Source organism: Lethenteron reissneri, chromosome 38, assembly GCF_015708825.2.
Source record: "Lethenteron reissneri isolate LAM-NWPU_2019-01 chromosome 38, ASM1570882v1, whole genome shotgun sequence".
NCBI classification, from domain to species: domain Eukaryota; kingdom Metazoa; phylum Chordata; class Hyperoartia; order Petromyzontiformes; family Petromyzontidae; genus Lethenteron; species Lethenteron reissneri.
The window spans coordinates 3,762,838-3,781,668 of NC_083816.1; the positions used below are offsets into that span (position 1 = coordinate 3,762,838).

The 18,831-nt window shown below is 57.9% G+C and overlaps 2 protein-coding genes across 6 annotated transcripts in view; one reads left to right on the top strand and one right to left on the bottom strand.

The window, feature by feature from the left end:
* The first annotated feature begins 744 nt into the window (after window positions 1–744).
* Window positions 745–16,300, top strand: HDAC10 (histone deacetylase 10). 2 transcript variants are annotated; one of them, XR_009756216.1, is made up of 21 exons: window positions 745–842; window positions 3,280–3,340; window positions 4,083–4,217; window positions 6,269–6,365; window positions 7,072–7,169; window positions 8,035–8,139; window positions 8,564–8,632; window positions 9,387–9,513; window positions 10,272–10,337; window positions 10,675–10,734; window positions 11,177–11,266; window positions 12,190–12,296; window positions 12,861–12,931; window positions 13,041–13,326; window positions 13,743–13,821; window positions 13,944–14,029; window positions 14,424–14,477; window positions 14,815–14,908; window positions 15,015–15,206; window positions 15,546–16,066; window positions 16,097–16,300. XR_009756216.1 is itself a non-coding variant. In XM_061567155.1 (20 exons), exons 1-20 carry the CDS (start codon window positions 806–808, stop codon window positions 15,759–15,761), a joined length of 2,130 nt encoding a protein of 709 aa, XP_061423139.1. In that variant the 5' UTR covers window positions 745–805; the 3' UTR covers window positions 15,762–16,300. The 2 variants fall into 2 exon arrangements, 1 of the variants encoding a protein (XP_061423139.1); XM_061567155.1 differs by having other exon boundaries at window positions 15,546–16,300.
* Window positions 16,254–18,831, bottom strand: part of NCKIPSD (NCK interacting protein with SH3 domain) — a 28,476-nt gene continuing 25,898 nt past the window's right edge. For all 4 annotated transcript variants that reach the window (XM_061567153.1, XM_061567154.1, XM_061567152.1 and 1 more), the window contains one exon: window positions 16,254–18,337. In XM_061567153.1, coding sequence (XP_061423137.1) covers window positions 18,131–18,337 — 207 coding nt within the window. In that variant the 3' untranslated portion in view covers window positions 16,254–18,130. The remainder of the gene's footprint in view (window positions 18,338–18,831) is intronic.

An 18,831-nucleotide genomic window follows, 5' to 3' on the forward strand; every position in this document is an offset into this window, starting at 1 on the left:
AACATCAGAGTGCAGCACCACATTAAATACGCACTACAATGACAATAGTTTAAAGTGATTGGAAGCATTTTTTATTTTCAAAATGGAAATATGGTTTTGGAGAGGGGGGGTTAAAAATCGCGGACGTCATTTATGGACGGCCCCTATGAGGACTTAATGTCAACTGACCTGCGTACATAAGCAAATTAAGCGTACACATTCGAGATTATAAAATATTTTTTGGTGAATTTTTTTTTTTTTAACTCTGATCACATTTGCAATTTCACCACACAGACCGGTCCACCTCGTGATGGCCCGGCCCACCCGGGCATTCGCCCTCTGGACTGCTGCCCCATGGCCAGTCCGGGCCCTGCCCACGTGGGAATCTCCACCGAGATTGCACACCGCGTTGTAACACGGTGGGGGGTTTTTTCTGGAAGATTTGCTGGTTTATCCAGGATGTTTCTGCTGCGCGTCGTCGCTTTAAGATGTTCTCTGTTCATATTTAGTTTGTTGCGGTTGCACCCGACTCAAGAGCCGAATGGCTCACAGGTTTATTCCAAATAAATGAAACTTGAACTCAGGTGGCTGACACGTGACGTCACCTTCCAAATAGTCTCCCGCGGAGTGACGTCAGAAACCCGGAAGCTTGCGAATGACGCAATCGTTCGACAACACCCGCGAGCCGTGACGTCACCCACGGGCGATAGACGCGAGGGGGGGGGTGTTTTTGACGGCGGGTTCTGAACGCTGTGACGTGACGTCATCGCGAAACTCCGCGAGTGACGTCACCCGCGGAGTTTCTTTACGGCCGGAATCGCGCGCGATGGAGGTCGAGTTGGGGTCCCGGTCCCCGGGGTCAGGTGAGGGGGTGGGGGGTGTCGGGGGGGGCTGTGTGGAGGGGGGGGGCTGTGTGGGGGGGGGGGGCTGTGTGGAGGGGGGGGGCTGTGTGGGGGGGGGCTGTGTGGAGGGGGGGGGCTGTGTGGGGGGGGGGCTGTGTGGGGGGGGGGCTGTGTGGGGGGGGGGCTGTGTGGGGGGGGCTGTGTGGAGGGGGGGGGGCTGTGTGGAGGGGGGGGGGCTGTGTGGAGGGGGGGGCTGTGTGGAGGGGGGGCTGTGTGGAGGGGGGGGGCTCTGTGGAGGGGGGGACTGTGTGGGGGGGGTGGCTGTGTGGGGGGGGCTGTGTGTGGGGGGGGCTGTGTGGGGGGGGGCTGTGTGGGGTGTCGGGGGGCGGCTGTGTGGGGGGTGAGGGGGGCTGTGTGGGGGGGGGTGGCTGTGTGGGGGGGCTGTGTGTGGGGGGGGCTGTGTGGGGGGGGGCTGTGTGGGGGGTGGGGGGGGCTGTGTGGGGGGTTGGGGGGGCTGTGTGGGGGGTGGGGGGGGGCTGACCAACTACAGAGAGAGTGAGGGGTGGGGGGCTGTGGCTTGCCCTGAGTTTTACCAAAAGTGTCAAGGTCCGTGAGTTGACCGTCGTGTCGCCGTGTTCTTGTTGTCTTGTTGTTGTGTTCCCGTGTTGTTGTTGTTGTTGTTGTGTTCTCGTGTTGTGTGCGTTGTGTTCTCGTGTTGTGTGCGTGGTACTCGCAACAACAACAACGCCCGCAGTCTGTCAACAACACTCGATGCGCGTGTGTTGTTGACCTGAAGCAACACAATGATGGGCGGCGTGTGTGCGCCGCGTGTACATTGGACCCGGAACGCGTGGCGTTGTTGTTGTTGGTTGTTGTTGTTGGATGTGCATCGCCGCCCGAGCAGCAGCAGCAGCAGGGTTGTTGGAATGAGAGTGATCTTGTTTACACATCTCATCAGCCACGCGTGCCCTCTGACAGTGCATGCTGTCAACACAACAACAACTTTGGACCTCATTTCGACATTCGGGGTTTCCATAACACTGGTCAACAACAAAAATGTTCTGGTCTGGACTTTTGCAGCTGCTTTAGACTAATTTCAGGGTGCTGATTCCAAATCTGATCTCAGATTTGCTCCATCATACCCCATTTTCATTGATTTTACCCAAGATTAACTATGTCACTTATGATTGCAAGTTGTTGCGAGTCAGTGACTGCTTTAGTGTTAAAATATGGTGCTGTATTTTTAGGATAGTGTGTTTATAATATCATTTTATGTAGATATCCATATTTATTTAATATTTTTCTTCTGCAGTTTTTATTGAAAATGGAATATTTGATATCTCAAAAACCCCAAAATTACCTTAAAACCGTTGGAATACCTTATGCCAGAACAAGTGTGTTGACCAGTGTAAGAGGTTTCTTTTTTGGGGTTAGATCGCGTAAATACATAAATGTGTCGTTCAACCCGCCACCACCCGACACGGCCAATTAGTAAGGTTTGTGTCACGTAAACAGAACGGGCCACCGGTTGTGTTGGAGAGCAAAGCCACAACATTTACCATCTTGAGTACGACGTTTCGCCAGTCATGGCAATGGGCATCATCTAGTAATAGGTTTTTACCATTTCAACTGGTACAAAACTGACACCTTTATACAAGGCATCATGTTTGCAATAACCACAACACAAGCAGTCAAAATGCAAACAAAAAGAAAACAACTCTGATAATGATTTGCACTGTCCTTGAAGTTGATTGGTCCACACCCGAGACGGCTTTTCTTAGAGCCTAGTCTCCATTGGTGTTGGACCAGATGACGCCAAAAGGCGTACAACTCAAAAGCAGTGCACTATCAAGAGTATTGAGAGCTCGGGGTAAGCATAGGTTTTTACCCTTTCAACTGGTAGAAAACCTATTACTATATATATAACTATATTTTGCCACTGGTAAATGAGGTCTCATAGTGTAAATGGGCATCATCATTAGGCGGCCACAAATCTGGCAGCCGCCAGATGCGGTGTGGGGGAGCATGTATAATGATAGCAAGCGTATGCGTGTAATGAAGGATGTTTGACAGAGCACGTGAGTTTGACATTGCCCTGCAGGTACTCAAGCCTGCGTGTGTCTGTGTCTGTGTGTGCCCAGGTGTGTGGGTCGCGGTAGTGTAGCGGTTAGCGCGCTGCGCTACGAACCCGGCGACACGAGTTCGATTCCCGCTCACGGCCAACACCGGTGACGAATATCTTAACCGGTGCTGGGCCTCCCCATGGTCGACTCAACCTCAAATTAGTACCTAGCCCGATGTGTAAAACATCGCCACGAGGGTGACGAAGGCGACCGGGCCTGTGGCTGGCCACCAACCCCTCGTGTGCCGTTCCAACCTTTATGGGTGCTCGCTAACAGCACTTGCCCCAAGAGACTTACGGATATACTGGGGGATCTTTGTCTTTATTTGTGCCCAGGTGGAGCCACGGCCCTGCTATACGATGCACGGATGATGCAGCATTGTCTGTTGTGGGACAAGTAAGGCTGCACCTTCCACACACCTAAACACACACACCCTCAATCCACACACACCCTCAATCCACACACACACACTCCACGCACCTCAACATACACACCCCTCACCACGGTGCTTGTGCTAGCTGCACTTTGAGGCCACGTGAAGCATCGAAGGCTCGCTGACAGGAGGTCACATGACAGACCCAGGTACCATGGGTTGACTGATGAGGTGACTGGCCTAAACATGCACACACCCTCCCTGTCAATCCACACACACGCACACACCCCTCACGCATACTCCTCCCACACAGACCCATCATTCCATACCTCGCATACAGTCTCACACGCACATTCCGTCTGCACGCACTTGCATTTCACAGACTGTTGAGGCAAGTGAGCGCATATACGAAGGTCAGGACAGCAGACGAGGGGGGTAGGTGGCCAGCCCCACGCCTGGCCGTCTTTATCTCCCTAGTGGCCATGTTTACACACCGCACCAGGAACTCATTTGAAGCTGAGTCGACCACGTGGAGGCCTAGAACCGGCTCAGATGAACGTCGCACGCTCTCACACCCTTCACTGCCAACCCCCTGGACCGACATCCGATGGTAAATGAGATGCTATTGAGCCCATTAGGCTAAGTGGTGAGAACAAAACCGCACAGAGCTAGGACTGTGAGAATCTAATCACGGGGTGGGGGGGGGGTATGAATAATTTGATGTGAACCACCCCCCCTCCTTACCACCCCCCCCCCCCTCCTCAGCCCGGTGTGCGCCATCGAGGTCCCGGAGCGGCTGAGCGTGGTGGCGGAGCGGCTCGCCGAGCGGGGCCTCACGGAGCGCTGCCTGCTCATGCAGCCTCGCCACGCCACGCCCGAGGACATCCTGCTGGTGCACAGGTGTGAGTCCACCACACCGGCACCACACCAGCACCACACCAGCACCACACCAGCACAACAGGTGTATGTTCACCACACCAGCACCACACCAGCACCACAAGGGTGAGTCTACCACACCGGCACCACACCAGCACCAGTGTCATGACGACTTGACACACTTCTCTTGAGATGGCACTTTATTGAAGACACGTTCACTTGACATCAGGCGGAGATCCCACTGCAACAGCCCCGAGTCTCCCACGCATCTACCTTATATATCAACACATGACGAGTGAGTGGTGCAAGCCACCTCACGCGAAACAACAGCAACCGCACCGGGGTACACACACAAAAAAAACACAACGCTTGGCCTTAGGAATCGACAATCGCAGTCGTAAAGTTCTCGGCCGGGTCCTTGATGCCGGTCCATCGCACGTGGCGGAGTCTTGTGGGCCTCGGAGACTCAGAGGGTCTCATTCTGTCAACGGCACAACGCACCTCCTGGGTCGCACAATTACTTTGGACGACTGCCCTAGCCCGCCTGTACACACACGCACTGCGGCCGTTTCACTTCCACAATCTCGACCAATCCCCACCACGGGCAGTGCAACTTAGGTGATGTCCGCAGCGGCACCTGCAGACAATGCAACCACGCTCTATGTCACCGACAGCTCAAGGAAGCACACGCTCGTGCCGCCCTGCGTTCTTCTCGTTAGCGGCTTGTGCCCTGGCAGTATTTTACCTCGCCGCAGCACGTGCCTCCGACACCCGGCCGAGCGTAACCTGCAGCGGCACGGATACGTCCCATATTTGTTTCTTTGAAGCCGTACCCAGTTGAGCCTCTATGGGGGGCTCATGCTCCTGCCCGTACATGAGAAAAAAGGGGAAAACCCCGTAGAGGCATGTGGAGCCATCCTGTACGCTGCCAGCACCCCTGGGACATACAAGCCCCAGTCCGTTTGTGCCTCATTCACTCCTTGACAGAGCATAGATGTTATCGTCCTATTCAAGCGTTCTACCATTTTATCCGTTTGAGGGTGGTATGGGGACGTTCTAATCTGTTTAGTACTCAATGCGTCACACACCTCGCGCAGCAGTTTAGATGAATATTTTTTACCCTGGTCAGTGAGAAGCTGTTCTGGTGCACTCTTGTCCAACACGTAGCCATGTAGGAATGCGTCCGCAATGGATGCAGCTGTCTGGTCCGGTAACAGCCAATGCATTGGCCACCTGGTAAAATATTCCACCCCCACAAGGAGAAATGTGTTATCCTTTTGTGAACACGGAAAAGGGACCCAGAATATCTAGCGCGACCAATTCGTTGATACGGGACACCGTGATGAACTGAATGGGGGTCTGAGATTTTTAGCAATGGGGGCTTCCGGCGCGTGCACTCCGTGCAACCCGTGACCAGGTGCTGGACATCGATCGACATTCCAGGCCAGTAAAAATCTCACTGCAAGGTCAACTGCATCTTACGACGTCCAAGGTGCAGTAGCTTCGTGTCATGCACCGCACGCGTCAGCTTACCCCGTAGGGAAGTGGGGACCACCAGGTACTAATTTTGGGTGACCCCATCCCACCGCATCAAAAGTCTGTTGTGAATAACGAACCGCGAGATTTCCGCTGAGGCAGGGGTATCCGGCTTTGTTTCCGCGCGACGCCGCAAAGCCAATACCGAACCATCCTTCATCTGCAGCTGTCCCCATTCCGCATGCGTCAGCCCCAGTGTGCTGTCTCTATGCGCTACGAACTCGGCAACCCGCATTCGATTCCCGCTCACGGTCAACACCAGTGACGATTATCTAAACTGGTCGTGGGCCTCCCCGAGGTCGACTCAGCCTCAAATGAGTACCTGGTACAGTGTGTAAACATCTCCACGAGGGAGACAAAGGCAGCCGGGCCTGGTGTTGACCACCCACACCCTCGTGCGCCATGCTGGCCTTCGTAGGACCTCACTAAGAGCACTGTTAAGGCTATTACGGGGGATCTTTGTTCTTGACGATGTTGATGATGGTGTTGAAGATCGATCTGACAATGACGACGATGATGATGCTATTATGGCCCTACAGTGCCGAGTATCTGGCATTGGTGGAGTCCACGGTGTCGATGTCGCTTGAGGAGCTGAAGGCCCTCTCCGACAAAACCATGGATGCATTCTTCCACCCGGTACGTTCCGCGTGCGTCCCTGGTGTCGCACGCGATCCCCACGTACCCACCGCACGCGCGTGGAACTGTGCTCCGTTTCGTCTCGCCAAAGCAAGGCGCAAGGCCGTAGCCATGGAGTCAACATTGGGGGGGACCAAATCTTCCAGGGGGTGTGGGGGTCCCCCCCCAGAAAATAATCTAAATTTGAAAATAATTTCCTGCCATTTTCTGCCTAAAATATTTTAAAAATTCACTAACACATGGGATCTAATAGTGTATTGTATTCCATTGCTGTTTAAATTTTTTACCTTTTCTTGTTTCATTGTATGTAATGGCAGAGATTAGGGATTAAGAAAGTACAACCATAACCACAATCATATAACCAGAAATCTATTTTATAGCAATATGTTGGGGGGACATTTTGAGCATATTTTAATATTGGGGGGGGGGGGGGGACACATCCCGGCCTTGCGCCAAAGTGCTGACAAACCGCTAAATTGTGGAGGATGTTTTTGTTTGTTGCAGTTGCACTCGATTCAAGAGCCGAATGGCTCACAGGGCTATACCTTATAAATTAACTTGAACTTGAGCCAAGTGGTGGTGGTGGTCATTGTGGTGATCATGGTGGTTGTGGATGCGGTGGCGGCATTGGCGGTGGTGGTTTGCGGTGGTTGTGGTGGAGTCTGTGTGTGACCCCTGATGCGGGACCCTGCGTTGCTGTCTCCAGGACACGTACGCCTGCGCACGGCTAGCGCTGGGCGCCACCCTGCAGCTTATGGATGCCGTTGTCACAGGCGCGGTGAGGAACGGGGTCGCGCTTGTGAGGTCAGTCCGCACGCACGCACACACACTTACCCATGCAAATGAAGACAACCCACCCCCCCCCACCCTTTTTCAACAGCCTTCCAACAGCCTTTTCCAGGCTATTGGAGCAAGTGCTGCTACCGAGCACTTATGAAAGCCGCCACGGCGCGCAAAGAAGTGGGTGGTTTGTCTCCAACAGTGCTGATGTTCACACACACACACTGCACCAGGTACTAATCTCAGGCTGAGCCAACCTCAAAGAGGCCCATGACCGGGTCACACATTCGTCGCAGCCATTGGTCGTGAGCAGTTGCCGAGTTTGTAGCGCAGTGCGTTTACCGCTGCGCTATGCACACGCTCCTCATGCGCACAGACGCACATACGTACACGCAGGTGTACACGCATGTGCTCACATGTCGGTACATGCACGTACACGCACGTGTGTAGACGCGCGCTAAAGTCCATACGCACACGCGCGCTTACGTGCGCGCACACACGTACACGCACGTACAAGCACACGCCAAATGCAAACGCGCGCACAAAAGCACTCATCTTCTACGAACGAGTTTTGGGCGACTTGCACAGTGCTTCTGGATTGAGGTCTTTATCATCATCATCATCATCTCCCCCTTAACCTGAGTGGTTGTGGGGGAGTCACCGATGCTGCGGCTGTCAACTTTCTCCACACTTGCCGGTCCTGCTGTCTGTGTCCAGCGGATCGCAGCTTCGGTCGTACAGCGTTGGACTGAACTGCTCTGAGCAGCGAAGAGGGCCGGGGACCGTACAATGATGAGGCGTTGAGATTGTCAGACCGCTGATCGCGATGGTTAACCGATGAATAGAAAACGTTCACGCTCACACCTCCCTACCCCCCCCTGTCACCCAGACCCCCTGGCCACCACAGCCAGAGGAACGAGGCAAACGGATTCTGCATCTTCAACAACGTGGCCATCGCAGCGGAGCGCGCCAAACGCACGCACGGGCTGCAACGGTGCGTGGCGAGAGCATGCGTGTGTTCGTGCGTGTGGGTGTGATAGTGTAGCGGTTAGCGCGCTGCGCTATAATCCTGGCGACCCGGGTTCGATTCCTGCTCACGGCCAACATCGGTGACGATTATCTGAACCAGTCCCGGGCCTCCCCTAGGTTGACTCAGCCTCAAATGAGTACCTGGTGCGGTGTGTAAACATCGCCACTAGGGAGACAAAGGCGGTCGGGCGTGGTGCTGGCCACCCACCCCCTCGTGTACCGTTCTGGCCTTCATAGGTGCTCGCTAACAGCACTTGCCCCAACAGTCTATTGAGGCTATATGGAGGATCTTTGATCTTTGGGTGTGAGAACGTGAGAACATGCGAGTGAGCGAGTGTGGGGGAGTGTGGGCGAGCACGGCTAAGCCGCTCCCATGGCCGCGTGTGCAGGATCCTCATCGTGGACTGGGACATCCACCACGGCCAAGGAACCCAGTTCATCTTTGAGGACGACCCCAGGTATGCGCGAAGCAGCACCCGCCGTCTGACTCGCAAGTACGTTCGTGGTTAAACGTCGACGCATGCAGCCCCACTACCAAACCACTGCTGGGTGACGCCCTCCCCCTCGTGGTACGGCCCACACGGATCATACGGCCGTGCTTTGCCACGCTGGTCCGCACGGGTTAGTGAACTTGGGGAGCATAGACGTGGGAGCGTAGCCCAGTACAACGGTGAACCTGTTGTGAGTAAACGTGGCCGTACCTACCGTTTACTGCCGCGAGCAGCCGTGGCGCTCGCGACGTTTCGCAGAGCTGGCGACGTCAGTCGTCCGTCACTCCGCGAGTCCACGTACGCCGATCTCGGCATCCACGATGCGTGCGTGGGGAGGTGAGAGGAAGGAGGGAGAACACGGACGTGGGAGCGCACAAGCAGAGCACAACAGTAGGTTTTTTTCTGTGCTGCCCTCTGCTGCCCACGATGTAGCCCCGCAGCAGCTGTAGCAGCAGCAGCAGCCTGTATCGCGACCTGTATGGATGTTGAACTTTCGCATCGTATGTAGCCAACCGTGCTAATCAGAGGTGGGTCGTGAGTGGTTGTCGCTCATCCCGGAACTATGCAGACTCATCCCTCGCTTAGCTTCCGAGATCTGGCGAGTCCGGGTGCAATCCCGACGACTTGGTCCCAGGTTTAACAGTTGCGCATCGTGGCGTGGTTGCTGGCGCCGTTCTCTAGTGGCGCTGTGCTCTCCCCTCTGTGTCGTTTGCGGTGGCAGCGTTCTCTACTTCTCGTGGCACCGCTACGAGCACGCCAAGTTCTGGCCGAACCTGCGCAAGTCCGAATTCGACTGTGTGGGGAATGGCCCCGGCACCGGTTTCAACCTCAACCTGCCCTGGAACGAGGTGTGCGTGCGTGTGTGATCCAGTAATCCGGTTACTTCGTCAATACGCTCGCTCGACCGATGATCGGCTCCACTCATCTCTTCCGAGATGTCCTGCCAGCGCGGTGGAGTAGGCCAAGATACCCTCGTCATCCTAGAGCTCCCTCAGTTGGAGACACTTTCGCCAGCAGTGGCGAAAGCGAGCACTTGTAGGGCTGCGCCTTTACTTTCACCGATCGTTTTCATCACTCGACTAAATGCTGACAACACAAAAGTATTTTGTCCTTGCAATAAATTTGCACAATGGTAAGCCACTTCGTTGAGTTATCATTTGTGGCCAGGTCGCTTCTGAAATAGAGCTACGTAGCTCAGTGGGCCTTGCCTGGTAAAATCAAAAATAGTTTATCATTTATTTGGGTGAAGAAAGTGTCGCCTTTGTTGTTCCCAAGTGTGCCGCTGGACGGGAGGTGATGGGCAGGGCTTGGCGACATCATTGGCACCATCGGACGCAGGGCGTGGCTCGTGGGGGGTTTCCTGCCTTCAGAGTGGCAGAGATGTGGGGGCGCGGCTGCCAACTTCCGAATGGGCCGAGTAAACGACAAATATAATCGGTGGCCACTCATTGACTTTCATCAACTCGTCGAGCCATCTGGAGAGGTCAATGAGCCCCGAGCGGCTCCCGTTAGGCTCGCTAACGGTGCTGGTCGGGGTGTGTGCGCGTGTGCATCCGTGTGTGTGTGCGCGTGTGCGTCCGTGCGTGTGTGTGCGTTCCGGCCGCAGGTGGGCATGGGCAACGGAGACTACCTCTACGCGTTCCTGCGCACGCTGCTGCCCGTCGCTTACGAGGTGCGCCCCGTCGCTCGCGGCCGATCGCTCCGTTGTCGCTCCGCCGGCCGCTCCGCCCACGGTGTCATTTGTCACCGAGTGTTTTCTGGGTTGTCCGCCGGTCGACTGAAGTGGGTGGCGCGTGACGAATAGTCACAGCCGCAGTCGTAGTCAAGAGGTATGGTGGATGCGGTGTGCCGGGTGCGGAAAAATGTTAGGGCTCGCCGACCCAGACAGAGCCGGCTGAATTTAATCCCCGGCTCTTACAGCGTCGAGCGTTACTGCTGTTCTGCTGTTGCTGCCGCTGTATGATGATGCTCGCTGCGTTGTGTGTCCTGCGTGGTGCCGCGTGCCGTAGTTTGACCCCGAGCTGGTGATCGTCTCCGCGGGTTTCGACTCCGCTATCGGCGACCCGGAGGTGAGCGTCTGCACCGCGACACCCGCCACAATGCACCCGCCACAATGCACCCGCCACAATGCAGCCGCCACAATGCAGCCGCCACAATGCACCCGCCACAATGCACCCGCCACAATGCACCCGCCACAATGCACCCGCCACAATGCACCCGCCACAATGCACCCGCCACAATGCACCCGCCACAATGCACCCGCCACAATGCAGCCGCCACAATGCAGCCGCCACAATGCAGCCGCCACAATGCACCCGCCACAATGCACCCGCCACAATGCACCCGCCACAATGCACCCGCCACAATGCACCCGCCACAATGCAGCCGCCACAATGCAGCCGCCACAATGCAGCCGCCACAATGCACCCGCGTCGTTGACTTCCTCCCCCGGTGTGTCGTCAGTGTCGATATTTTGAGCCGAAACCTCCACGTGGGGGGGTGCCATTTCAGGGCAAGATGAGCGCGACCCCCGAGTGCTTCGCCCACCTGACGCAGCTGCTGGGGGGCCTGGCCGGGGGGCGGCTGTGCATCGTCCTCGAGGTGAGGGGGGGTGGGGGCGTGACCCCCCACCGTCGCCATGGAGACCTCGAGGGGTGGCTAACGAGCGGCATAGGCAAATTAACACCGGACGCTCTCGCCGCGATCCATCCCACAGTGGGATAACGCCATTTTCTACCCACTCAGTAACTCAATTCTATTCTTGCATGTGAGGGCAGCAGCAGCATGGTTCAGGATCTAGAGGTCAAGGTCTGCTGCAGGCCACGACGAGAGGCCTTCAGCAGGGAGAGAGTTCGTGTCGTCGTTTTGCTGCTCTCCCTCCGTTGAAGGAGCGAAGACCACAGTGGGTTACCGTTTGGTCCATCACTCAATTGGGATCACGCAGCTCCCATCACTCACTACTGTGAGCACTGGGCAGGACCCTCCCGAAAGATTAACAAGGGTCGTGATAACAATATTAGTAATCTACCCCATCTGTCCCATTCGACGACACTCGTGCCTGTGACGACGACTCGTTGCTGTGCTGTGTGAACACCGCCATGTTGACGCGATCCGTGGCCCCGCGACTTTCCCCTTTGTGGATGATCCACTGTGTGGACGATTTGACCATACCTCACCGCGCCGGTCAGCGTGGGCTGGTGCAGGCGGGTAGCGTGCGAGCGGAATACAATTTGGTGCACTGCTCCCCCGACACCACTGCGTGGCACGCGCACGCGGGTATGACCCGATCGCCCGGACCAGCGCCGGATCTCGCCGGATCTCGGACGCTAAGCGGCAGGGTCGATAGTGGACAGCACCTGGATGGGCAACCACGGGCTGCTGCAGGGGGCTACGTGACCCCCCCGCACCCCCCCGCACCCCCCCGCACCCCCCCTCACGCACCCACGCAGCCTCTCGTGTTGTGCCGATCGCTTGCGCCGTGTGTCATCGCGCCGTGTGTCATCGCGCCGTGTGTCATCGCGCAGGGCGGCTACAACCTGTCCTCGCTCGCCGAGTCGGTGTGCTTCACAGTACAGACGATGCTGGGGGACCCGGTGCCCCCACTCTCCGGCCGCATGGCCCCCCATGTCAGGTGATCGCACGGGCCCTGCACACCCACCCCCGCCGCCCTCAGCTGTGAAGCGCAGACGCAGGGAGATTTGGAATTTCGCGCTGCGGAGACGTCGCCTGGCGGTTGGGTGTTCGCCACTCGTTGCGGAGGTTCGCAGTTTGGAATGATGCGGCGGCGACCGCCCTGGTTAATACTGCGGTGTGCATTGACCGCAACGATACCACGCACCGTCTGCTTCACTCACAGCGGACGTCAAAGATCCTGTGACGTCAATCGCAAGAGTAGGCCATTACACGCCGGCGTCAGGGTCCAAATATGAAAATGACATCGCACATAGCAATCATTGCCCCGATACGCATGCTACGCATGCACAGGAATGTCTTCTGTGGAATTGTGTTGAATAGGATTGTTGCATCCGGTCGCGTTCAACGGGATTGAGCTGCACAAGGTTGTGCATGCGGGATCATGCTGCGTAGTATGGTGTTTAATCTAGTTTCGTGCGATCGTGTTGCATGGGATTGTGTTGCATGGGATTATTGCATATGTTCGCGTTGTCTGCTCTATCACACTATGGGTTGCGAGCAGCGCCATGGAAAGCGTGCACAACCTGGTGACCTCACACGCGCCGCACTGGGGCTGCTTCCGGCTCCACGCAGGTATTGCCTCGCTCGTCTGCATCTGGTCCGCATCTCGCGCAGAGGGCAGCGCTAACCCTGCCGCTGCCTTGACCACCTTCGCACCACCGATCTTTGTGCGCCTTCGTAGATCCGCCGGAGCTGGCCGCCGCATTCGGAGCGGACTCTGGGGATCTGCCCTGGCACCACCAGCCCGACCTCGCCGATCCCTCCGTGAGCCTCACCGCTGCCATCGGGACGCCAAACTTCAATAGGCTGATGCGCGATCACGTGGCCGGCCTCCGTGTGGCCGTGACGCCAATCCGGACGGCCGTGTCGGGTTTCCCAGAAGGCAGCGATGGCGCGGCAGAGGTGGCTGGATGTGCGACGGTGCAGCCGAGACGTCTCTCGGCCGAGCAGTTGTCGGCTCTGTTGAGGTACGGGGCCCTTGTGCGTCCGTAGGTTTTGGTAGAGGTTCGCGGTTCGAATCCGGCAGGCTGCCCTGGTTAATCCTGCGTGGTGTATTAACTATATCACGCTACGGCCGCACCATCTGGTTCACGGCGGACATTAATGGTCCAGTGGCGTCGTTCGAAAGGAGTGGACTAACATTTGAAAAATTACCACCGCAAGTTAGTTAGCGCAAAACACGTTGCAGGACTGAGAGGGGATGCGAGGCAGGGACATTCTTACCCCCACCCCCCACTGCTGGTGCTGTGTGGTGCGGCTCGCAGCGCTTACGACTATTGGGTTTTTGCGCACGAGGTGTCGGGAGACCTGGGTCGTGGTGGCCACGCGTCGAGAGCGACGTCGCCGTTTGATTTTGTTTGTTGCGGTGCGGACGCTCGCGCAGGGGAGCCTCCCCGGAGTCGGCGGGCGAGGGGGCGGCCGCACAAGTCTGCGGCCTCCTAGACCAGGTGCTGCGGGGACAGGTACGGTAATCGCGACCCTCACTCACGACCTCCCGCACACCGTTAATGGCGGAAGATCGCGACCTCAGTGCGCGCGTCCCATGCCAACGCCGATCCTGTTGCCCCCCCGCTCGGCCGCGCAGGTCCGAAACGGGGCGGCCCGCGTGCCCCTGAGCCAGGGCCTGCTCACCTGCGCCAGCAACTACGCCCGCCAGCTGGGAGCCAAGCGGTGAGCGGTGCCGCCTCACTGTCGAGGTCGCCAGGGAGCACACGATGGAGCCGTCATGGCTCGACGAGCGGTTTGCTGGTGATGGAGACGGCGCGTGCGTGCCTGTGTGCGTGCCTGCGTGCGTGCCTGCGTGCGTGCCTGTGTGCGTGCCTGTGCGTGCCTGTGTGCGTGCCTGCGTGCGTGCCTGTGCGTGCCTGTGAGTGCCTGTGAGCGTGCCTGCGTGCGTGCCTGCGTGCGTGCCTGCGCGTGCCTGCGTGCGTGCCTGCGTGCGTGCCTGTGCGTCCCTGTGAGCGTGCCTGTGAGCGTGCCTGTGAGCGTGCCTGTGTGCGTGCCTGTGTGCGTGCCTGTGAGCGTGCCTGTGTGTGTGCCTGTGTGCGTGCCTGTGTGCGTGCAGGACCCTGCTGCTGTCCATTGGAGCGGACGTCCCAGCAAGCGTTTCGGATGAAGGGTGAGAATAGGCAGCCGGCCGCTGACTGCAATGTTCAGCTGATGTGGGTCTTGTGGTTACGCATTGTCTATAAGTAGCCAATGTCTACTCGAGGTGGTCACCCATTCGAGCATTGTCCGAGCTCATCCCTGCTTAGCTTTTGAAAAGTGACGAGATAAGGCGCGATGTGGGGGACTTGCTCCGAGGAGCCGTTGTGCTGCTGCTGCTGCTGCGGAGCTACGACGTGGGTAACAGAGGGCAGTGCATCAACGGCCATCCCGGTGCTACATCATGAGGGGAGGCCTTCATCTAGCGGAGGACAAACCAGGGCGATGGTGACAATGCCGCTGTTGGGCAGGGACGTGCTGGTGCTGGACGTGCAGGGCGCCGCGGCAGAGCCGGAGGAACCGGCACGGAGCGGCGAGCGCCACCTCGTCATCAGCTGGCCCGAGGTGAGAGACGCCGGCTGCGGTCGACATCAGCCGCCAGTAACGGCCACGCGAGCGCGAACGTTCCCGCGTCTGAACAGCGTCCGACTCGCGCCTGTGCTGCCCGTAGCTCGGCGAGGGCGAGCTGCTGTGGACACTGCTGCACCTGGTCCTGCCCGTGGCCTACGAGTTCCGCCCGGACCTCCTGCTGCTCGTCTTGGGCGATGCCTCTGATCGTTGCCAAGCGACGGCTCGGATGATGGGTCATGTGACCCTCCTGCTGCAGGCCCTGGCTGCAGGGCGCGTGGTCGCGCTGGTGACGGTGAGTGGGTGCTTGGAGTTAAATTTACGGGGGAACCAAAACACGAGTGGTGTCGTGTGCATGGTGCGGCGTGGCCACGTGTTGGGATTGTGCTGGAACATGGTAGTGTTAGGGTTTGGGGCACAGTGCGTGGCAGTGCGTGGCAGTGCGTGGCACTGTGTGGCGTGGCGTAATGCGGTGGGGTGTGATGTGGTGTAGTGTGTGTTGGGTACGTTCCAAGGGTGTGGTGTGGCCGTGTGATGTGGTGTAGTTGGTTTGGTGGGGTGCAGCCCGTGGTGGCAGAGGGTAGCACGGTGTGGCGTGACGAGCCGTGCTTTGCACCACATCTCCCGTGTGCAGGAGGCCGGTGACCCCTCGTGCTCCACGCTGGGCAGCGTCGTACGGTCGCTGCAGGGTCGCCCACCCTCTCCGCCGACACCGGGCGTCCGGCTGTCGCCGCCGCCCACTCCCGCCAACCTGCGGCACCTGCGTGACGCCGTGCGGGCGCACGGCGAGTGCTGGACGATGCTGCGCGGCTGGGGCAGCGGCAGCGGCGCCAAAAAGCAGCTTCCCTGAGGTGGTGCGGTCGCCCACACAGGAAAAAGGGTTGGCGAGCCATGGGTGGCAGACGACCCTTGAACTCTTAACTGCAAAAAAATGAAGTTCTCCAAACACAGTGTCCACACGTGCACCCTCCAAATTGAAAAATGCACTTGGTGATGCGACTGAGTAGAAGGAATCTCGTAACTGTCGAAGTTGTACGTGTATGCATGCCAGTGCATACATCGGCGCAACCAGTGTGTGCACTGTGCACGCGAGCGCATGTGGTTGCATGTTTGCGAGGATGAGTGTTCAGACTGCGCGAGTGTGCGAGGCTGCATGTACGTGTGAGAATGTGTGCGAGGCTGCAGGCGATGTTCTTTGGCCTCCTGCACTCGGCATCTTATTGGCAAAAGGGGGCTGTTGCCGCTGTGTGGGCGCGAATGTGAATGTGGACAATCGCCACACGTGAGCGAGTGCTGTGAAGGACCGGTCTCCAATCCAAACATTCTCGCGGTGCGCTGGACATTCCTTTAAAGCCAACTGTTTATTTTCATTACAGAACATATACACTCTTGCGATCGTCTTTGTATTTTTCAACAAAGCATCCCGAGAACATTTGGCACAACGGTGCTCGTGTGTAGTGGTACGGTTTTAAATGTTATCGCTCAGTTTTTTGCGCAAAACCGCTGTGCCAAGCAAGCGTTGCTGTGAAGTCGAGGGATGCATTTGGCCTCAATGTCTATCACGCCACGAGGGGGGAGGAGCAACGGACACTGCATGCAGCATGCAACGCGCTCTGTTTGGCACCGAGTCGTGCAGCGCTGGGACTATGTACATAAACAGGAAGTGAAAATACCGCATCCTCAGGGGAATCCCATTCCCCACGAGGCCCAGCTGGAGTTGTGGCGCTCGTCACCGCCGCTCTGAAGCACAGTGCCGCAGCCAAACGGGAACCCTAACCCTCGGCAGCCTTTATTCCCCCATGCATGGCTACCGTCCCACCCAGTCGGCCCGAATACACCGTCCCGTAAACCCCAAACACATTTGGCCTGCGGCAGTGTTTTTCAAGACCGTTTTGGCACGGCCAACGCACTCCGCACGGTGGGCGAGCAGCTCCCTTCGCGTGCAGGTGCCAATCCTTCAGCACCGCTAGCCGCACGGCGATGCCGCCCCCGCGCGGGGTCGACGGCGCCCTCCGCTGCGATCGTTGGTGCCACGCCACGACCGAGGACTGGGCGACACCGCCTCCACCAATCAAATGTTCCCAAATAAAAATCACTTAGCGCGGGGCGGCCCAGACGACATCTGCACAGGGGACGCGGCTGGGCGCCAGGGGGTCTCCGTGCTAGGGGGGGGGGGGTAACAACAAACGGCGGCCGCCGTCGACACAGCTGCAGCTCAAAGGGTGGTGCGTCGGCCTGGCGGCGTGCCGTGCGGCGCGTTACACGCACGTGCGGGAACATGACGCAGCACTAGGGGGGCGGAGGGCGTAAGGATATATTTTTTACAGAGGGTTTTGTTACCGGCCAAGATCCGTAAGTCTGAACACTGACCGGCCCAGTACGAAACAAAAGTGCACACAGCTCAAAATACTTTTAGGCGAACGTACCCTAACGGTACCGAGCGCAGGGGGTTGTTGGCACCGTCCGTCTGGCTCGATGCTGCCGCTCACTCACCAAGCAGCACGAGGAGCCGCGGCGCTCGCACCGCTGCACCGCCCCCACGAGCCTGGAGTAGATACGTCACTCGTCGGTACCACAGCTTTAGCGCTTCTCCATGCAGCCAATACTGGTGAATAATGCGCTAGCCGTTTGAAAAGAGTGGGGGTTATCAAGTTAATCACGCTATCTGGCCCACGTGAATAAAGCCGTCCGACTTAAGGGTTCTGCTACCTTGGCCGGTACCAGTTTCTGCTGTGGCCCATGGCCTACAGCGAACTTTACACTGTCCCACAGCCAGAGGGGAGACCTGGCCCAGTGCCCCCGAGACGACTGCTAGGAATGCACGGTGGGAGGTTGGGGGGGGGGGGTGTGGGCGGTCCCTACAGCCGTTAGAATCCCAGGATATGTTTTAATTAGTTTTTCTGCGGTGGAGGCTTCTGCTGAGTGGGAATGCAGTGGGGTGACTACACAAACGCTGCTAGGAAGGGTTTGGTTATTTCAAAGGGAGGTTCCTCGATGAGGAGCGATGGCACTGCCTTGCGATGTGAAGAAGCTGCGATTAGTGTGGATTGGAGCGGAGGGGGAGGTGTGCCAGACCCGGTTGACCTTGCACGAGCGCAATCTGGCAGCAATGCTCGTTGGGCTCGTGACGACGCGCCTCACCGCACACCAAACCCAACCGCTTCCTCTGCCCTCCGGCTGCCACGCGCGGGGCCGCGTGCGTCACCGCTCCGGCGCGCGTCAGGCGCTCTCGCCGAAGGCGGGGAACTCGGTGCAGATCTGGCACACGATGTCGCGGTCCATGCAGCAGTGCTGGTCGCCCTCCCCGCCCTCCTCGGCGGCGATGCGGCGGAAGCAGGCGCGCAGGTCTCCGCCGCGGTGCGAGTGCTGCACGTAGTCGGTGCTGCGCATGATGGCCAGCATCAGCGACAGGTACTCCATGCGCATCTGCAGCCGGCACGCGCACAAGCAGCCGTTGACGCGCGGGTCTAGTACGGCCGACGCGCTCAAAATGCACAGCGGTTGCGGAACAGTCGACGAGCGCGGTCGACGGTCATCCAGTAGTCAACGAGCACTGCCTATGCACAGTCAACACGCGGTCAAGCCTGCAGTCGACGCAGTGGATGTCGTGGCAACAGCCACCTCATGCTCGGACAACACACTCAGACAAGCACAGCTGACTTGTTCAGCCAACCGCACATGATAAAACACGAACAGCCGACATGCATAGCGTACACACGATGCTCAGCTAACAACACATCCAGAAGGCGCGACTGATAACACACGACCGTCGCACAGCTGAACGTTGCCTTAAGGCATCGCACTGTTGCAACAGCACACGCAACATCGCTACGGTAACCCGAACGACTGCAACTCGCTCAGGCCGGAGTCTGCGGCCCAAGCTTAGCACTCTTGGAGCCTATGCGAATTGCTGCCAGGTA